The sequence below is a fragment of the Rhopilema esculentum genome, chromosome 6 (assembly GCF_057945365.1).
Source record: "Rhopilema esculentum isolate cy_ngs chromosome 6, ASM5794536v1, whole genome shotgun sequence".
NCBI lineage: Eukaryota > Metazoa > Cnidaria > Scyphozoa > Rhizostomeae > Rhizostomatidae > Rhopilema > Rhopilema esculentum.
In genome coordinates this window covers 12289063-12308565 of record NC_142820.1, presented here as the reverse complement: position 1 = coordinate 12308565, position 19503 = coordinate 12289063, and the positions used below count along the sequence as shown (strand labels likewise).

Genomic DNA, 19503 nt, shown 5'->3' with positions numbered 1-19503 from the left:
TCATCAAGTCTAGGATTTTTGTTAATGTTCGGTTTCTTGCCCACATTGGGTTCAAACAATATTCCGCTCTCTCGTCTACTAACTGTATTAAAGTTAACCCTCTCTGTGACGTTCTTAATGTCTTTAATAAATTGTGCAATAAAGAGTTGTCTTGTTTAAGCCGACATGTCTGCCAGTCTCCGAGAGCATGCAAATATTTTCAAATTGACTTTCCAAGGTTAAAAATTCGCATTGAAGACAGTTCGTCTCATCTGATCGGACGATTGAAAGATCATCCCAAGGACACAACGACCTAGAATTGGCTCGTTGCCATATTGCCTTCAAAACATTGCGAGGGAAATTCAAATATTTTGATTGTATTTCAAGGGTCCTCTTTTGAGCGAGTAGTTTTCTGAAAGCAAAACGGTTTTTTGCGCTTTGACTGAGTAACAGCAACGACAATGAAAACATTGAATAATTCATTTTTTCCTACTAAATGATTTCTTTTTCTTCTTAAAGATGGTAATGTGGGGATTTCCCATGGTATGCCGGCGACACTGAAGGTGCACATCAATTTGCGTAGGTTCTTCGAAGTGTGTAACCCCAAGAATGCACCCCAGACCTTTTTAACGTCAATAAAACTTTGGATTTGTACCTAAAAGCATTAAGGAAACAATTTAAAAACATTTTCCAGTTTTCACTGTTATCTGGTTCCCTTATTCTCTTACTTGATTTTGCGAGGCTTCCAATATACATATTCCTAGCTAATCAACTTTCAGTAAAGAGAACCTATCCTTGGCTATTCAATGTGACCTATTAATGGAGTTTGTGTGTCAACGATACATAGCTCTTAACATTTTTGAAGCAATCATGAAAATTTCTATAAAACCGTATTTCTACAGAATCCCAACCGCATAGCCAAATTTTGCCCTTGAAAGGGTTTCCAATTACCTCTCTTATGTGTAATTCCAATACAAATGTGTCGAGCTCTTCAATAAAGCAATGAAAATGCTATGTATGATATCCACGGGCCAGGTTGTGACCCAAAAAGTATTCGGAAAGGCTTGACCACATCATCGAATGGTTTGTCTTTGACTTTTCATCAGCCAATGGTTGTGATCCAACCTCAAAATAAGATGGTTACTGTTTACTATTTTACGATAGGGTGTTTTTATAAAGAGGATTTTCATATGTTGTTTTCGATACCCGAGCCAACGTTTGAGATGGAGGCCCCACTGTAAAGCCGGGTTCGGAACTGTAGCTAGACAATGAAAACTGTACATTGAGGGACATCTACATGGCAAATTTTGTCTCGTTTATATCATAATATTACTTTTAACTACGTTTACTACTGCTCCGTGAAATTTGCTTGGAATTTGAACCACCAACGAATTCTTGTAAATGTCTCAATGTGGCCACAAAAGCAAGCAAATCTCTTCACGACGGGTTTTATCGAATTCCTTGGTAAAGACCTGATTTCTTTCTTGTGGCCAGTTAATAGGTCTTTAAGCTATGTGCCAGATTTTGTCGTTATTGAGTGATATCACCCCACCATGCGATATCACTTGTTCCAAGACGTGCCATGTACCTGAAAATTATTGAAACTATATTTAAAATTAACCGCCACGTGGCTGTAGTAGAAAACAATAACCTGTCTAGAGAAGTAGTGCCACAGATGGATGGAACCAGTCTTATAAAGTTGTGCCAAAGATAGAATCAGTCTGGTAAAGTTGTGCTACAGATGGAACTAGCCTAGTAAAGTTGTGCCACAGATGGAACCAGTCTGAGAAAGTTGTGCCACGGTTGGAACCAATCTAGTAAATTTACAATCAGATACTGTCTGATGAAGATTAAAACTGGGCAAAAGCTAGAGTTTGACCAATACTGCACTCCTTTTTTATACAAAACTCACATTATTAGAACATCACGCCACGTTTTGCCAAAAAATGAGAACAGTTTAAGAACATACCCAGCCTCCGATGAAAAAGTAGAAGGAAAAAGCGCAATGTGTTTTACAAAACCTTCTTTCTTCTTAGCAAAGGAGAACAGGTTTTATCAGCTTAGTAACCGTGATACTGAAAGTTACATGCAAAAATGTTGTTCAGAGGTCTAAAGAACTATTTATAGTATGGTGTTGAAGAAAAATCGATGTCGAATTAAAGTTAACATTATAAATACCAAAGGGCATAAATTATCTAAAAATAATAATATCGAGTCTCGGCAAAAAGTTTCTTTTTGAAAGAAGAGTGAGTTATAAACAATTATTTCCGAAATGAAATGTTTCTAGTGAAGTTTCAGATGCCTTAAATTTGTGACCCCTTTAGAAAGTTTAGCTAGAATCATCCGTAACAAAATTCATTGGTTGTCATTCTTTTTTATGACCAAGAAAATCTTGACATTTACAGCCACAGTTGAGATACTCAAGATATCAACTGTGCATCCATACAAGCTTTCCCCCAAGCAAAATCATGATTCATCGATCGATTTGTATCTTGTTATCGCTGAGTTTAATGAATGTTGTTCAAAATCTGTCAGTTGCAATCCGCAAATTAGAAAGTGGTAAAATACAAAACCAATGTTTCAGTTCTTCAGCAAACCAAGATTGTTCTACCTGATAAATGCATCCCGTCGAATAGCTTTGTTACACATGATCTCGTTGCTTATAAAAATAAAGTGCAATTTATAATGTTTTTATTGACAAACACCAAGTCAGTTCAAGTCTCCGAGGAAAATGACGGTGCGCGTTTTGCAGTAGTTTTATCAAAGTCTTCCACATAAATAGTTTATTCAATCAAATTAACTACCGTAATGCCTCGAACAAGTGCCCCCCTCAAATAAGAGCCCCCCTCGAATAAGCGTCCACCCTGGATCCTCAAAAATTAAATAAGCGCCCGGGCGCTTATTCGAGGCATTACGGTAATCATGCTTTTCTAAACACAAGGCGTGTCTAAACATTGCTTGATGGTATACCTAACAGTGAAGACATATTTTACAGTTGGTATCCACGATGCCTGCAAAAAGTCTTGTACCCTACATTGATTTTCTGAATATTTTATACCAGGTCTTTCATTCCAATCCGGACAATGTTGTTTTATAAATTGTTCCCAGATCCGGTATGGTCCTGTTGATTCAATTCAGGTTACTTTGATATTTAATGCTACAAGCAGTGGCGTAGCTTGTCCTTCCAGACCAGGGGGTCGGTCGGTCATCAGCAATAAACTCTATTGTCGGCGACATAGGTGAAGAAAAATTTAGGTGCTATTTCGTTTTAGGTCGAAAACGTTTCAGCACATTTTCGGATTTAATTCAAACACGATTTATCGAAAGCGTTTCTTCTGTAATTATGCATTTAGGGAATCGCAAAGTGATTTTATTTCACTTTTAACTTTTAAGCTACGACCTTCCCTCTCCTTTGACCTTTTTAATTCCTCGACCTCCAACTTTTTCTCCCAGTTACAATTCAGTGCCGTCTATCCAGTATCATAAAATTGATAACAAAAGTTATCTTGTCTAGTCTCTCCTTAATTAGACTTTCACAGACTCATTAATCACTCGTGCTGTTCTATTCCTGTTTAATTGAGAGCTGAAGAATTGTGCAGCAATTTAATGAAATGCATTTCGTTCCTTGCATCGAGCATCCGTAAGCAGTAAAATAATTTTCTCGAGTGCCTTGAATGGCATTTGACTGCCAGCCCCTTCCGTTATGTTTTTCTTTCTGTAGTGATAATTTTTTTATGATTCAAATTGTTGAAGATATCTTCTTACAATGTTTCCTTCCCATTAACTCAAGAAAGGCAATATAAAGTTCCGATGTATTAGTGGACAGGTTAAAAAGGTTAAATAAAATGACGTCAAGATTTGGTGCGATTATCTACTCAAGGTTTATATATGGGGAGCTTTAAAAGCTTTGTCGCGATTGAGACATTAGAGCGTCTTAACTCCAAGTACTAGGACAGAAAAATATATCTCGATAAAAACGGTGAAAAATCAGGAGCAATATAATAGTTAAATAACAAGATAATTTTGTTGAATGTCTAAATCTTGAAATAAACTTCACAGTTTCGAAGGTATTGAGGTTGCGATTAACCAAGAACCAGAAAGATGGACCTACCATGACAATCTTGTTTGGAGCAACATAAGTACAGCTGATTGTATTTGCCAATGCTTTCTGAGATTAATTGCCATAAATATCAATTTTCTTCGTTAATTATTCACAAAGTATTAGAATTGTTTTTCTATTTGTTGATTACCGAAGTCATCACCATGACTTGATTCAGGAAGCTGGCTGAATCAGCCAATCACGGACATATTCTATCGTGCGTGTTTGTAGGTTATTATATCGGGTTATAATCTAGATTAAGATTAGAAAGCTTCCCTTTAAAATCAATCACGTAATCATGTGATTATCCTCTTTAAAGTTATTATCAATCCATCCCAGGACGGATGAGAACGTCTAAGCAGTAACAGGGGACCAAACAGAAGTCTCTTCAACATTCCACAAAGTTGAGCATTGGCTACGATTTAAAGTGATCCTAAGGGATCCGTCTTTTTTTGAAGTGATAATAGGCCAAGCAAGATGATAGCAGATTTTGATGTAGACGGGCTCATTGTGATGCCTTATGTGGACTTTGAAGCTTCAAGTAAATTACTGATAGATTGGCCTAGTTTGATAGCGGCCAGTATGTTTCAGGCTGGTTATGTACGAAGAATGAGTTCGTTCAGTGGCGGACATAGGGGGGGGGGGGGGGGGGTAAAGGGTCAGTTGCCCCTCCCTCGACGAGTTGAAGCAAGTCTGGCGCCCCTTTTTTGGAAGTTGTGTGCCCCTTTTGAAGAATGAGAATCAGTTGAAAAAGTTTCTGAGACCGATATGTTAATTTGCTTCAAGGATTACCTCAAAGTTATGTTGTTTATTCCGAAAATGGATCTGAAATTGCTCTGGGTCCGTTCCTGAGTACGTTTAGGAGAGATGTTTATGTGCGAAGAATGAGTACAGTAAGGGGGATGTGGGGGAATGCAACAAGTCTGTTTCCTTTCTTGCATTTGATTGTTCTCGGAGCCAAGTGTGTAACAAGGGATCGGAATTGTATATAGCTGCAAACAGTTGGTGAAAAGAATGGCTTAGCACTGTTCCATCGATAAATGTTTGCAATTTAGTTTTCATTACGTGATAATGACTGTCTGTCTGAGGATAATAAATTCTTGGTTGTAGGCCACAGGGGATAAGGACCTTTGGGTATTTGAAGTGCTGAAGCAAAAATTTTCTTTTGCACTTAGTGCCCAATCAAATTTTTAAATCTGCAAACATAGAGCTGAATCTCGAATACTTTTGCAATTTGCAACTAAACTTTACAGGCGATCGATGTCCTGCAGCAACGCTGAAGGCCTAATATGCCGTCACGAGGATGAAAATGGCATGTTTAAAAGCAATCGTCGTATTAGCTTCAACCCCAGTTTTCACAAAAAATTCAGGAAGCTCAAAACAGCATAGTAAAGCCTTGGGCGACCTCTTCTGTCATTGGTGTCTCATATCATTTCTTTCTTCCTCTTCAGTTACTGCTGACTGTTATGGTAGTTGTTACGTCACAAGTTGCTTGTTATGGTCTTCCGCTCTTTCAACCGAGGCCGGACCGTAATCACAGACTATTAGAACTATCAGAAGCAAGGCAAGGTAACATTGGCCTGTTTAGAGTGCTGAGTCAACCAACGAATACGAGAAACATCAGGCTTTGGTCGAGAAACAGAAATGTCTTTCTACAAGTGAACGCTAATGGAGTCGTGAACGGCACTCACGAATCAAACAACAAATACAGTAAGTTTTCTTTAGATATCATTCTTGCTTCTTAAAGTCGAAGTAAAATATGTAACATATTGTACTTTGCTTCTAAATATCATTTTAACAACAATACTCTTCATCCACAGTACGGTCAAGAGGGAGGGGGATAGCCGGGGTAAATTCCCGGGACCCGGATCTCAAGAATTGGCCTGCGAAAAGTTTTACTAATGCTAAAGCCCCATCTTGCTCCTGCGCAACTACTCCTGCACAAGGGCCCGTGTTGTTCATAGCCCTCACGGCCAGAGCTTGCTCTCGACGGGCCTGTCTATCCAGCTTTAAAATAGTAACGCAGGAAGCTTCGAATTGCATCAATTCAGCGTTCAAACTAAACGACTGGGAAATCTAAATTTATCCAGTCCCACTTGGAAAGTTTTGTGCATCTCTGTTTTGCAGCATATTCAAAATTGTGTGTCTTCCTGTCCACGCAGCTCGTTGAATCTTTCTTTGTGATATTTGCTGGACAGACACTCGCATACTGGTTATATTCTATCAAACTTCTTTTCAGCACAAAAGCGTCCTGTGCAATAAAATGCTCGCTTTTCTTATATATGAAGTCAAACATTTGAGGAGATAGGTCAACTGTGGGAAGCATGTAAGGTGGTCTGTAGACCAATGCACCATGTAGACGTGTTAAAATACATCCAAAGGAATTTGTCATTCCTTAATTGGAAATTCCAATTTTGAATTCATTATTCATATCATGAGGTATTTCGAGGTAATTGGCCTAGAAAAATGTTTTATAAAGATATTTGCGTTTGTTAAAGGAAAAAGAATATTAAAAAAGATGATATATGTAATAGGATTTGGTTGGTATAGTATTTCATGATACTATCTATATTATTATTTATTTGATTAATATAATATTTTGTATTCCGTATTCTTTTTGCTTAGTTATTTACTCTTTATTTTTTGTTATTTTATTGATTTATGTCCAAATTCAATCATTTCCATAATTCTATACATTATCAATCTCTACATGTTTCCCATAACGCTAGGTAACATTTTATCACCTCACAGAAGGCTCATAATAAACTGGTATCCGCCATTTTTATCTGCCTTTCTCTATACCTCCTCTTTCGTCCCCTTGTACCTTTCTGTGCATCTTGTCGAGCACAAAATTAAAGAGACTAGCTTAAACCTGTCATACCAAACCACAATGTCTGTTTGTTGAACAGCAAATTGATGTATTTTTACAAAATTGGTATGTAGTATAAAAATACACCGCAAGAAGACAAATGCGTCTACACGTTTTTCAAAGCAGCAATTTATTAACTCTAGGGGTCAATTACATAGAATGTTACCTCACTTTGCAAATAATTCTATGTACGGAAGTGTTTTAGATTGTATTAAAGGTAGGAAAGATTAAGTTAAGATAGTATCCCACCAGCATTGATATGATACTCAAATGAGAAAAAAATGAAGCTCCTGAAATCTTGGCAGGAGGGTGGCCTGGACATAGAATTCAATCAGCAGTCTTTGATTGGGTCACCTTGCATGAATAAGTTGCCTTAGCATACCTTCTCAGCTGCAAACTGAACAGTTTTGGAACTCCTTGGTGTTCTCATACATCCACGGTGGGAATATGTTGAGGGAATTCCTATCACTGAGGGAATCCCAGGGATCCTTTCGGTATTACAGTTCAGTGAGGCCACACATTGGCAACTTTTTGAAATTTTAGGCCTACAAATGCAAGACGTGTGTCTGGAAAATCTTTACTATGAAGACTGTTGATGACATAGAATACCTGTCTTTAGCAATTGGTCGAAATATATGCTTTTATGGGCTATTTTGGCCTAACTTGCCTGAACTTCACCAAAAGGAAATCCTAAAAGCGGCCAGTTCACTTTGCTTTAAATAAAACATTCCCTAAATGGCGTATAGCAAAAATTTGGCATACATTCAGATGAGCAAATTACTACCCTTCCATGTATGAATCATAACTAAACCTTCGTTTATTACAAATTTTGTGCTTTTGCATACAAATACATTATATTTATTTGTTTGAAAATGGATTGCTATTTAAATACCATACATAGTCACGACTAGGCTGAAATGATGACGAAGTTAGAGCATCCCACGAGAATTTACTAACAAAATACGGAGAACAGCGAGAGACGGTCGCTCGTACTCGAGCGGCCCACGCAGTTGACGCAAACACCGCCATTTCTTTTCAAATTCTTCATGTAAGCACTCTCAATGAAAGCAAACACCTTCCTTTAAACTTGAAAATTGATATGAGAAGTAGAACATCATCTTGCAACGCAATACTCCGCTATCGAAATACAATGGGAAGTAGTTTCTCGTCGTAATCATTTTGTCTTCCAAAGCGTTTGCCTCTTTTGTGTTGTGAATACAAGAGCTTTAGCTAATCTGAGGATCAACTTGTAAGAGGATTTCGGAAAAATTGTTACAGAGGTGGTATTGAAAAGACCAGACTATGTCGTAGGCTGGATGACATTGCCTTTCGTAGTAATGAACCACTATATACTGATAAGTACATCGTATTTCTTTACATATCACCCAAAGCTAAAATTGATAATTTTTACAAACAGTGCCGGACCCTTTTAGAAAAGATGATTCACCAATTTTGCAATAAAGCACTACGGCCTTCTTGGCAGTTAAACATGCACTGAAATACATACGTACATTGAGCAACGTATTAGCGTATTAATGTAGACTATTTCCGAATTGAATAGGGGTTGTTTCTTCCTTGTGTGAGGTTTTGTTCGTCTTTGGTAGCGGTCTATATGTTGGTGGACTCGATGCAGTCATAACAGGAAGGTTCCATGTGGAAATCAAAGAATATGATGGGCTGGAGTCCTACTTCAAACCTTCTCGCCAAAAGTTGGCAGGATTACATCGACATGCTGTATCAAAATAGGACGCGGTTGGAGGGGCGATACTGAAGAATTTTCCCAAGTGCGTCATTGATTGATGCAGCATTAACCCTAAACAAACACAACTAACAAATCATCAATTTTGTTTTGATTTGCCCAGAGTTGACGTAAAATTTAGTCATATATTTTTCCATTATTTGTTGTTATTTTTTTGGTTATACAGCAAAAAATCTAGGAGTGGCAAAACAACAAACTTCTAGACAATAGATTCGTATCCTCTTTCCGTCTGTGTTGATCTTTGCTTTAATCTCACGGTAGGAGTTATTTAAGTTCAGAAAATGTTCACTTCTTACACAGATCACAAAATCCGTTTAATTAATCTTTGCATCCATCAAGATGTGACGTTAAATGTAAGGGTGTGTCATTTTCGATTCATTTGCCCGAAACCTCTTTTCACATCCTAAACATTGCTTGACTCAGCGACTTTGACCAAATCTCAAACATTATAGACTGAAGCATTAAAAAAACTCCACTTGTTCAGCCATTGCGTTGTTCCATCATTCGGAATGAAATGAATGGATAAGACTGAAAGAAAATGTCATAAGACCATTGTAAAGCCTTAAAGTCTGGTTTTTTGTTGAATGTTTGTACTCTTGGAGAATTCTCTTTTTATTGCATGTTGAAGATCAATGACAGGGCTAAATTCTCTAAAAACCTCATCACCACAACTTCTGCCAAGCCTATAATGAAGCCAAATTACAGGCAATGGACGTAAAAAATTAGGGGCACACCATCAAGGAGAGGGCACAGCGAAAAGGGACATTATATTGTATTATAATAAGGACATTCGTTGCTGCAAAAGCGCACATAAAGTCCCCCCTTGCTCTTACAACTGCTGCAAACATCACAGTCGCGCATTTACAAATGAACTTTTGTGCATTTGCAAAACCACTCATGGTCTTAGACTGAACCAAAGATTGTCTGGATTGCGGTCAATGGAAATGGATGTTGCCTTTGAAATATTCTTGGCTTAAAAGCATACAGCCCCATTGGTGTCAGCTTGAAAACGTATCTTGAAAAATAATTAGATGCAGATTTATTTCGTCCATTTAGTGTTATCAGTACAGCGATTATTTTATCATTGATTCCAAATGAGCATGGTTTCCTATTTAATAAAACAAATCCGACCAAATCCTCGATGAACCAACGGATTGATGTTTGATGATAAATAGGATCATTTGATAAGCAGATTCTTGTTTTCTTTGCAGCGATTCTTGTTCAAGAATCCCTCAGTGTTAGCATTGTGCGCTTCAAAGGGTTCGCCACAAAGAAATACATCGCAATGGACAAGAAGGGCAGAATTTATAGCACGGTAATTAAGCAATGAACTTTTAACAATATTTAGATTGCAATTAACCAAGCTTTTATAACTTTTATCAATTTTTGAAATATCTACCACATCTTCATAAGTGAAGCAAAAGCTTAACAATTTTAAAATTTTACTTATTTTAAACGTACTTCTTGGTCGATAATAGAAGACAGTACCAAATTTATATTGTCAAAACAGAACACAAAGAATATTGCGAGGATAGGCGGTCCAAAACGAGGCCCGAAATTTTCAATTCCGTTTAGCCTTCATAAAGACTTCTCCCCAGTCCCTGATCATACTTTCTTAGTTTTTCTGATTCACTCTGTTTAATTTAAATGGGGCCTAAATGAATTGGAACTTTTTCCATACAAATACACATCTCCTTACATTTCTACGGATCAAAATGAGTTGCCACAGGGTAGCTTTAGATGGACCTATTTAAACCCCGCTCGTCTTAGGTTTTGACTATCGCATTCGTAAATCTTCACCAAAAATTATGTAGGTAGGAATCAGTTTTGTATCGTTAAATTCATTTGGTATTATAACCAAACATTTAACTCGAGTCTGTGGATAGTCTTTTTTATGCAAGATGTCTGTGAACCGTTTTTTAAGAGCCAAGCCAAATGTTTTCCTAACAGACGGAATTTGAAGCAAAACAAACTTCCCCTATTTGATTCCAACTTGTTTTCATTGTAAACACAGGACATTTCTGGCATGAATGGAAAGTCGTTGCATTTGCTTCAACGCAAACCTCCTTTGTTCAAATTTCAAGTATTTGTTTCCAGTCGGTTATTTTTGGTCATGAAAAATTCTTTGTAACATGAAGTAGTTACAGGCCTATCACAAGAGTGTCTCGTCTTTCTCAAGAAGATATTACGTACTTTTCTCGCCATCAGTGGGAACACTTGATATTAGCTTATATTAAAAGCAATGATTTTATGCTCCCCAATTCAATCCTTTTTTTTGCCAAACCTTGCCTATGATATTGCAATTTCCATTCGTTGTAGTTTTTAGCCTTTTATACTTCATTTGATCAAGTGTTGCTCATTTTGTCCTTTATTTGCAGAGTTTTCCAAATGTTGAATGCCTTTTCAAAACGCACCAAGAAGAAAATTTCTACCACACATTTTGGTCCTACTATTATGCTAACGGTTCAAGAAGTTGGTTAATCAGTGTGAAAAAGAATGGAAAAATGAGGCGCGGCACTCGGACTCGTGTTGGCGAGAAGTCGACACAATTTGTTGTTGTTCCCGTCAACTCGAATCTTTAAAGCACGGAGGCTTGTCACCATCGTGCAGCCTTGCGCACAAATACAGAACACTCTGGAAATCTTCCTTCAGTTCGAATGATAGGAATTTTCCATGTTTGGGATTGGGTCCAGCTAGACTGGTCGCTTGGAATGAAAGAGTGTCAAAGGACAGTACAAGGTAGGATCCTCAAAAGGTTTCCAGGGAACAAATAGAGGTGAAAAACTGAAATGTATCGTAATTCTGGGATGTAGGAGGTTACCCAGTAGGTGCGTCCCCTGATTCCCAAATTCACGCTACCTTTTTGCCCGATTCCCGATTTCTGATCATCAATTATCGATTCCCGATTCAAAAAAAGACGATTCCCTCTTCCCTGATAAACATATTGGGTACTCTCATGCAGAACCAATTCTGGCAAGACCAGTTACATGTTAGAAAATTCCATCTCAACTCTAGAAAACTTTCACGTCAAATCTTCGATTTAGAATAGTAAGATCCTATTTTCTCGACATTTATCACCATATTTTCCACGGTAGATTTTTGCAATTAGTAACAACGCAAATAGCTTTATATTTGCAACTTCATAGCGAAGACTTAAAATTTATTCGAATTTCCATCCACATTGGGAATGAGGTGTCTAGACTCTTTATTAGAAAAGCCCTGAAGTTGATGCATATAAAACATGCAATGGATATAATTGTTGTAGGCTCCTATATAGCTCTAAGGTAATGACGTCATAGAAACCTTTTTAAATTTTTTCATTCGATCAAAAAACCTGAAAGAGCATCAGGAAATATCCCTTTAATGTCCAAAATCAGTAAAAACGTGTTACAATTGGCTGAAATATGGTCACATGGCCCGCAATCTGGCCTTCAAAACCTGTATGAACCAAGTCAAAACTGCAGTGATTCGCTAGCAAAATAAAAATTATTCATTGACCATATTTCTCTATATCTAACCTTATTTATCAGATTTCATACTTTCAAAGTTACTTTCTGTAGTTCCTTTCAGGCTAAGTGATCTTTAATAAAAAAGGGGGTAGCTAAAGCCAAAGTATATGAACCACCAACAGTATTTCTCTCCAACTTGGGGGCTTAGCCCCTGTATGTCCCCTGTTTTATAAAAAGGAACTATTTGGCAAAAGGATGTCCCCTTAGAATTTTTTTTTAAAAATATCATATTTGACAAATTCCCTTCTATAGCTAACAAAAATACTTTATTTCCTTACGACTTTGGAAATAACTAGAAAACATGCGAAAAATTACTCAGAAAACTTGATTAGGTGCTGAGAAACAGAAAGGTGTTACTTAAAGCTTTATAATTGACGTTTTCTACCCTTTAGATTTGACTTGTTGTAAATATTATCTTTGATAAATGAAAAATTATCACCAACTGTAAATATTTTGTTAACATCCGTAATAAAGGGATGAAGAAGTCTCTATATTAACATAGAGCAACGACTACTTTCAACGATCTTCATACACGAGGTCTTTATTATTTTAAGCTGACGTATGATTGAACAAAATCATACGTTTTCGTACGTAAAAAGTACTCAATAACTTTGAATAGTGAGTGATGTTGAAAGTAGCCAGTCTTTTCAACACTCTCTAATGGCATTCTTATTTAGACATCTACAGCCTACCACCTTAAATTTGACGCTCCCCCTTGAATTTTGATTTTGACTATTTATCGCCGAAAGACGCCTTATACAAACCCTTGATTGCTAACAAAAATTATCATTAAAAAGATTGGCTTTTACATAAGACCCACCTCAGTCAACGAAAGACCAAAAAAGTTGGGGATGAAAATGATAATTTATGTCGATCCCCACCACTGGACATATGGAATGATAATTAATCAAGCAAAAACACAACCTTACATCCATTCTGACAATTCAATGTCACAATCTTAAGTTGTTTTGACATTAGTCGTTTTCTGGCTGTGTTTCTAAGCCCAATCGGATGTTTCAATGTCATTACTTTGAAAATGCAACACTCGATGACGGCAGGGCAAATCTTTGATGTCCTCATGCTAAGCGTCATGTTATGGAGGACTGACATTAAGGGGTGTATAACCCCAACCCAAAAAATGCTTTCACGTGTAGCATATGTAAGTATCATTATGTACATCGGTAATTTTAAGTAGTGGCTTTATTTGGCATCGTTTTATACCTTTGAGGCAGCTTAGCTGCAACTCCTTGTAAATAGACATAATCCTATTTATTATAGAGCAACTATCTTCAAAATTATATGTCGTTATTCTTTTGCATTAAAATCAGGAACAACTTGAAACTTTTGTCTTGTCTCTCAAATATCTATCATTGCTGTATATATTCGTGTAGCTTTGTGTTAAACTGTTCACTAACACCTCTGTTGGTTTGATTGAAGCAGATGTAGATGACATTGATTTCCAAAAACTTTTGTGCCAAAATATTTTTGCCATTTGGTTGAAAAAAATTTGGGTCATTTGATTGAAATAGTGGTCTACATTTCCAAGAGAGCTTAAAATTTATGTAGCAAGGAAAATCTCGATGAGAAGCACTTTCCATAATCGATTTCTATCTTCAACAGAGCCACAAAGTTACAAACAAGGAATATTTACAAATTCAACCAAATAAATGGAACAGGAGAGAAGGCCTATTGCTAGGTTATAAGAAAGCCATAAAACACTGGCATATCTAAGGCAGCCGGGGCCCTTAGGGATTCTTCAGGCCCCTCAATGATAAGCATTTGTAAAACAACATAAAAAACATAAAATTGTAATCAACAGACTTAGACTGAGATCAGACTGAGATACCATGCAATATCAGGGCATCTTTATATCGTTTGTCGCCTTCATGATACAAGCTTTACGGTAAATTGACATTTTTTCTGGAGGCCCTTGAAGGGGGGGGGGGGGGGGTTTAGTTTTCGAACTAGAGGTTACATTTGGTCCGTTCTGCCATTAAACCCTTCTTCAACGGAAGTTTTATGTCTTTTTAAGGAATCTTTGATGCCATAAAGTTCAAAACGTTTCTTGACAAAATCTGGTCGATTTTGGAGATGCTCTGGAAATTCACTAGAGAATTCAAAATTGTAAACAGGAGCTTCAAGAAAACCGAGAAAATGTCTGAGTCATTCTGTCATTTGACTTCTCTTTCGAGGAGCGGTTTTGACCAAAACATTTCGTGAAGCTGAAGTATCTTATCAAGCATCTTCTTCTGTTGCGAGTTCAAAAATTCAAACTTGTTCATCCTTTGTGATCAAAATATCCTATATAACTTCTGGAAATCTTGAACGGTAGGTAGATTTCAATTGATGCAGTTTAGGGTTCGGTGCAGCTTTAATTGGCTGTGGCTCATTTTCTTGTCAGTACACCCGTTCTTGCATGTTTAAGTGCGTATTCGTCAGTAATGCCAATTATTTTCTAACTTTTTGGAAGAATTTTAAATTGACTGAGGCACAACCCATCCCTTGCGATAACACTACAAGAAGGTCCAGGAAGGTATGTGAGTAGCATCTCAATGGGTAGCGGTGTATTCATGGGGGGGGGGGGGGGGGTTCATCTTAATAGAAGAAAAGATGGAAAAAGTTATAACGCAACGAGAAAAATTTCAAAGGTTTAATTGAAAGCGCCTTTCGGTATGGGACTTGGGCTAAGCCACAAAAATTGGACAAGAACTCTTTTCCGATACCCACATGAATTAAAAAGGGCACACATTCCCACGGTTTTTGGAACAATCTCAATAAAGAGCATAGGTGGTCCGCATATGGACGACTGAGTTATACATCAGGCTTTGGTTAACCAATGGGATACACTTAGGCCTTGACATTTAGCTGCTCATTTCGAAATACGTGCCGAAATCCGTTTGCATGGCTGAATTGAATATATCAATAATGGCAAATAATCACATAGATTTAGAGTTGGTTGAGTCCTGATCCAATGTTCTGACCCCATGCAAAGTCATCAGTCAATTAGACTTGATCGTTATATCATTGGCGTAAAGTTATGGGGAACAAGAAATTTCCTCACATCTTTCAAGCATATCATAAATATAATCACTGACCAGATCAGCTGATAAAACAGAAAAGAGGGGGGAGTTGGCTGACTAAAAAGGAACCTCGTCAAGAGGTCAAGAAGAAATATTGATAAAAATGTGTTTGAGTATTGTCTTTCCTAAGAGTATCTTCTACCCTTAGGCCTCTAGTTAACACCCCTGCTCATAGATTTTTCTGAACCCTGGTCTAGTTACAGCCCCCCCCCCCCCCCCGCTTATTAATTTTTTGGACATTGACCTTAAAAATTAGCCCATAAAAACATCTGTTTTTATCAATCTTCCGGTTAAGAGTTCATTTTAATGTACAATTTCTTCTTGTTAATCGATGTTTTCCCTTGTATCTTGCATTTTTATTCCAAGTGATTTTATTCCTGACTCCCCGACCCCGCTTTTCCCATCTCCCAGGTTATTCGAGATCTATGATGATGTGAAGATTTTAAAGAACATGGTTGCAGAAATTAATTCACAAACTGAGGGAAATTGATTCATCCCTCAGGGCAATGACAAGCAGTATCAAGTAAATTTCACGCCGCAAAGACCAGAGAGCAAGAACTGAGGAACTGGTGAGAGGAAACATTTCTCACGGAATAGGATTAGTATGTTGATCTGAATTAATTTATTCAACCAAACGACCTTCGTTAAGGATCAAATGACTTCAGGCTTATCTGGATTCGATTTAAAAAATTGTATCATTGAAATTCGCATCTTGGCAGCAGGCACAGGAATATTTGAGAATGATTTAACGCCAACATTACGTTGCCATGCAACAAATCTCTCAGCCACTCTTTACCAGTACCTCTCTAGAAGTACGTACGATGGAGAGAAAAAAAAACGATTGAAAATTTGAAAATGGCTTTGAAAAAAGCAAACATTTAGTAAACTAAAGCTTTTCGTCTGACACTCATCAGAGTTTGAAACGTCAGAACATAGACCGAAAACTTTACGCTAGGAAATATATATACCCAGTTGTGGATCGAAATAGGCCAATCAGAAACACGAGCACATGACTGTTGAGGTTGACCAATCAGTGCCGCTTGCCTATTGAGAATGTTACCAATGGAGTGCTAAGGTGAAAACGAACTCTGAAGAGTGTCAGACGAAAAGCTTTAGTTTACTAAATGTTTGTTTTTTTCAAAGCCATTTTCAAGTTTTGTACCACCAAAAGATTGATTGAAAATTTGCTGAACAATATTTCAAGAATGACTATTTTTTTCCAGACATGAATAAGAATGGGGTTGCTAGACTTTTTCATAATTTTTCTACCGTATTTTTCAATATTTCGCAACAAAAAATCAATTAATTATGTCCAATAAGAGTGGAATAATTAAATTAAGTTTCAACAGCACATTTTGACAACTTCTAAGTTAACTTGCATTCTATCAAGCTTTTAATCTCCACAAACCATATGTGAAGAAACGGTCTTCAAATACTGTACGCGACTAACATGTTTTTAAGGACACAAATAAGAACAGCCTACTAACCGTTCTGGTAGATTACAAAAATCTTCCAACTGTCGATATTCTTATTCCATGGAAATGTGTCGTTAAAATCAGCATCAAATTTAATAAGAGCCCTCTGTACGATTAAACGGCACACCGTCAGGGTACGGTATGTTTTGTGGATTTTCGCCATGCATTTCTTTGATTTCGATACATCATCTTGCTTGTCCTTCTAGCAATTCAAGACCCATTGTTCGCAAGTCATCAAGGTCGTCTTTCACGATGTTTATAAGTTGCAATATTCCGTTTTGCTGGTTTTCGAGATGCTAGAAAATAAACAGAAAGAGAATGTCAAATGCCTTCCAGAGACTGCAAAGGGGGCGAGGCTGAGCAGAAAGTAGACTGGGGTGGAGCTTTGATGGCCACGCCAGACAATTTAGGAAGAACAAGTCATGAAAACATATTGTACAAAATTTTAAGCAGTTTCACTAACTTTTTAGAAAAGGAAGGTCATTGTCCATAGACGCGAATTGAAATTGCAGAATAATATAGAGAATGATTAGAAATAGCAGAAAAAATTTAGATTGTTCTAACAAATGGGTGGAGGACATCGTGATTTATAAAAAAGGAAAGGAGAACAATATTGTCAATGAACCTCAATAAACAAAACCTCGAAGCAAAACAGCAGTTTGATTTACCCTTCAAGTATTCTATGTAAATGGAAAATTTAATCTAGTACTCAATTTATTCGCTCACTTTATTATTGTTTTTTGGATGAAGTACCACACGCAATGTACATATTTAAAGGCACTGTCGCATTTCACTGGCCATTTAAATTCCCATTGGTTAGATTATACAATAGTCCTATTGTTACGGAGCCAATCGGCTAACCTTCAATGTTTTCTCGATTTTAAACACGCTGCAAAAGCCTATAATTGGTTCCTTTAATCATACTCCAAAGATGCTTTTGATTTATAAATAGAATCTGGTTTTTACAAACAGAAATTTGGACTATCTTATTAAAAACATTTTATCAGCAATAAATTATATGTTTTTAAATGCCTTGTTTTTCAAACAATGTATAAAATTATGAAGTATAATTTGATTTTTAATGTGTTTTCTCAACATTTTAAGCTATTGATAAAGGATAGTAAAATAATGTTTATTAAGCATAATTTCATCAATAATCTAAACACACTCATTCTTAAAAAATCACTTAGATCCAATTGATAAAATTCTCATTACGAAAGAACAGTATCATTGCTGAAACGTTTGAAGGCTCATTCGAAGTACTGCTTTTAAAACAGCTGATTACAATCTAACATCACAATGCATTAAATGAAGGGAACGAGTAATTAACGGTTGCAGACATCGGATAAAGTATGAGTCATGATAAGTCAGATAAAAGGTTGCCGTGTTGGCTTGCTTAAGCTTGCATTTACAGGTAATATCTGGAAACAAAGTCTTGGTACACTACAATTTGGCACATTTTCTATCGCACCCCCCTCCGAAGAGTATTATTTGATGGCAATTAAGAGGTTCGGTGTGGTCCAATGAATTCATATCCAACTCTACCAAAACATCAATATATATGTCGAACTCCATAAAACTAATCATTCAAACATGAATGACAAATTAAGTCCTTTATAATCATTCAACTCGTTCGACATTCGAGCCTAGTATTGAAAGATAGTTTTCAATTCCATCATCTTGTTTATCACACCCCTTTTTAATAAGAACTAGACAACTTTTGCCGAGGTTCGACGTTCTTTACACCATGTTATAATTTGCGGATTGCAACTGACAGTTTTTGAACAACTTTAATTTAACTCAATGACAACAAGATATGAATCGATAGATGAATCGTGATTTTGTTTGTGGGAAAAGCTTGTATGGATGTACAATTGATATCTTAAGTATCTCAACTTTCGCTGAAAATGTCAAGATTCTCTTGATCATAAGAAAGAATGACAACCAATGAATTCTGTTATAGATGATTCTAGCTAAACTTTCTAAAGGGGTCACAAATTTAAGGCATCTGAACTTCACTAGAAACATTTCATTTCGGAAACAATTGTTTACAACTCACTCTTCTTTCAAAAAGAAACTTTTTGCCGAGACTCGATATTATTTTTTTCAGATAATTTATGCCCTTTGGTATTTTTAATGTTAACTTCAATTCAACATCGATTTTTCTTCAACACCATACTATAAATAGTTCTTTAGACCTCTGAACAACATTTTTGCATGAAACTTTCAGTATCACGGTTACTAAGCTGATAAAACCTGTTCTCCTTTGCTAATAAGAGGGAAAGTTTTGAAAAACACATTGCTTTTTTCTTCTACTTATTCATCGGCAGCTGGCGAGATTCTAACGTGGTTCGTATTCTTAGAAAATCGAGCCCTACCGATGTTCTATAAAAAACTTTTAACTGTTACCTAACAGCAACTGGTTTTGAAGAATCTAGATAAAAACATCGACGTGGCACGGAGCCTACGTTGTCCAAAGCTACTGCATTTTTGGGATAAACAATTCTTAGAAGATGCAAATGAATGGAAAAGTTATCAAAAGAGAGCGTAGAAGTCGACAGCTAGAAAATGGAATCAATAAAATACAGTCATGTAAAGAAATATAAAAGAAATATTATCACGATGAAAATGAAAAGGAGTTTAATATAATTTGTTTAACATTTGATAAAACAAAAATTAAATGATAATTTGATGAGAAAAGTTCTACGACATTTTCATCATGTTATGAAATTT

At 36.6% G+C, this 19503-nt stretch overlaps 2 protein-coding genes across 3 annotated transcripts in view; one reads left to right on the top strand and one right to left on the bottom strand.

The window, feature by feature from the left end:
* LOC135686813 (fibroblast growth factor 1) overlaps nt 1-14128 on the top strand; it is a 35150-nt gene extending 21022 nt beyond the window's left edge. For both annotated transcript variants that reach the window (XM_065203158.2, XM_065203159.2), the window contains 3 exons: nt 5530-5788; nt 9918-10021; nt 11085-14128. In XM_065203158.2, the coding sequence (XP_065059230.1) occupies nt 5530-5788; nt 9918-10021; nt 11085-11288 (567 nt within the window). In that variant the 3' untranslated portion in view covers nt 11289-14128. The remainder of the gene's footprint in view (nt 1-5529; nt 5789-9917; nt 10022-11084) is intronic.
* A 1424-nt stretch (nt 14129-15552) lies between these two features.
* Nucleotides 15553-19503, bottom strand: part of LOC135686809 (nuclear pore complex protein Nup54) — a 41960-nt gene continuing 38009 nt past the window's right edge. The window contains exon 15 of the mRNA XM_065203155.2: nt 15553-17066. Coding sequence (XP_065059227.2) covers nt 16956-17066 — 111 coding nt within the window. The 3' untranslated portion in view covers nt 15553-16955. The remainder of the gene's footprint in view (nt 17067-19503) is intronic.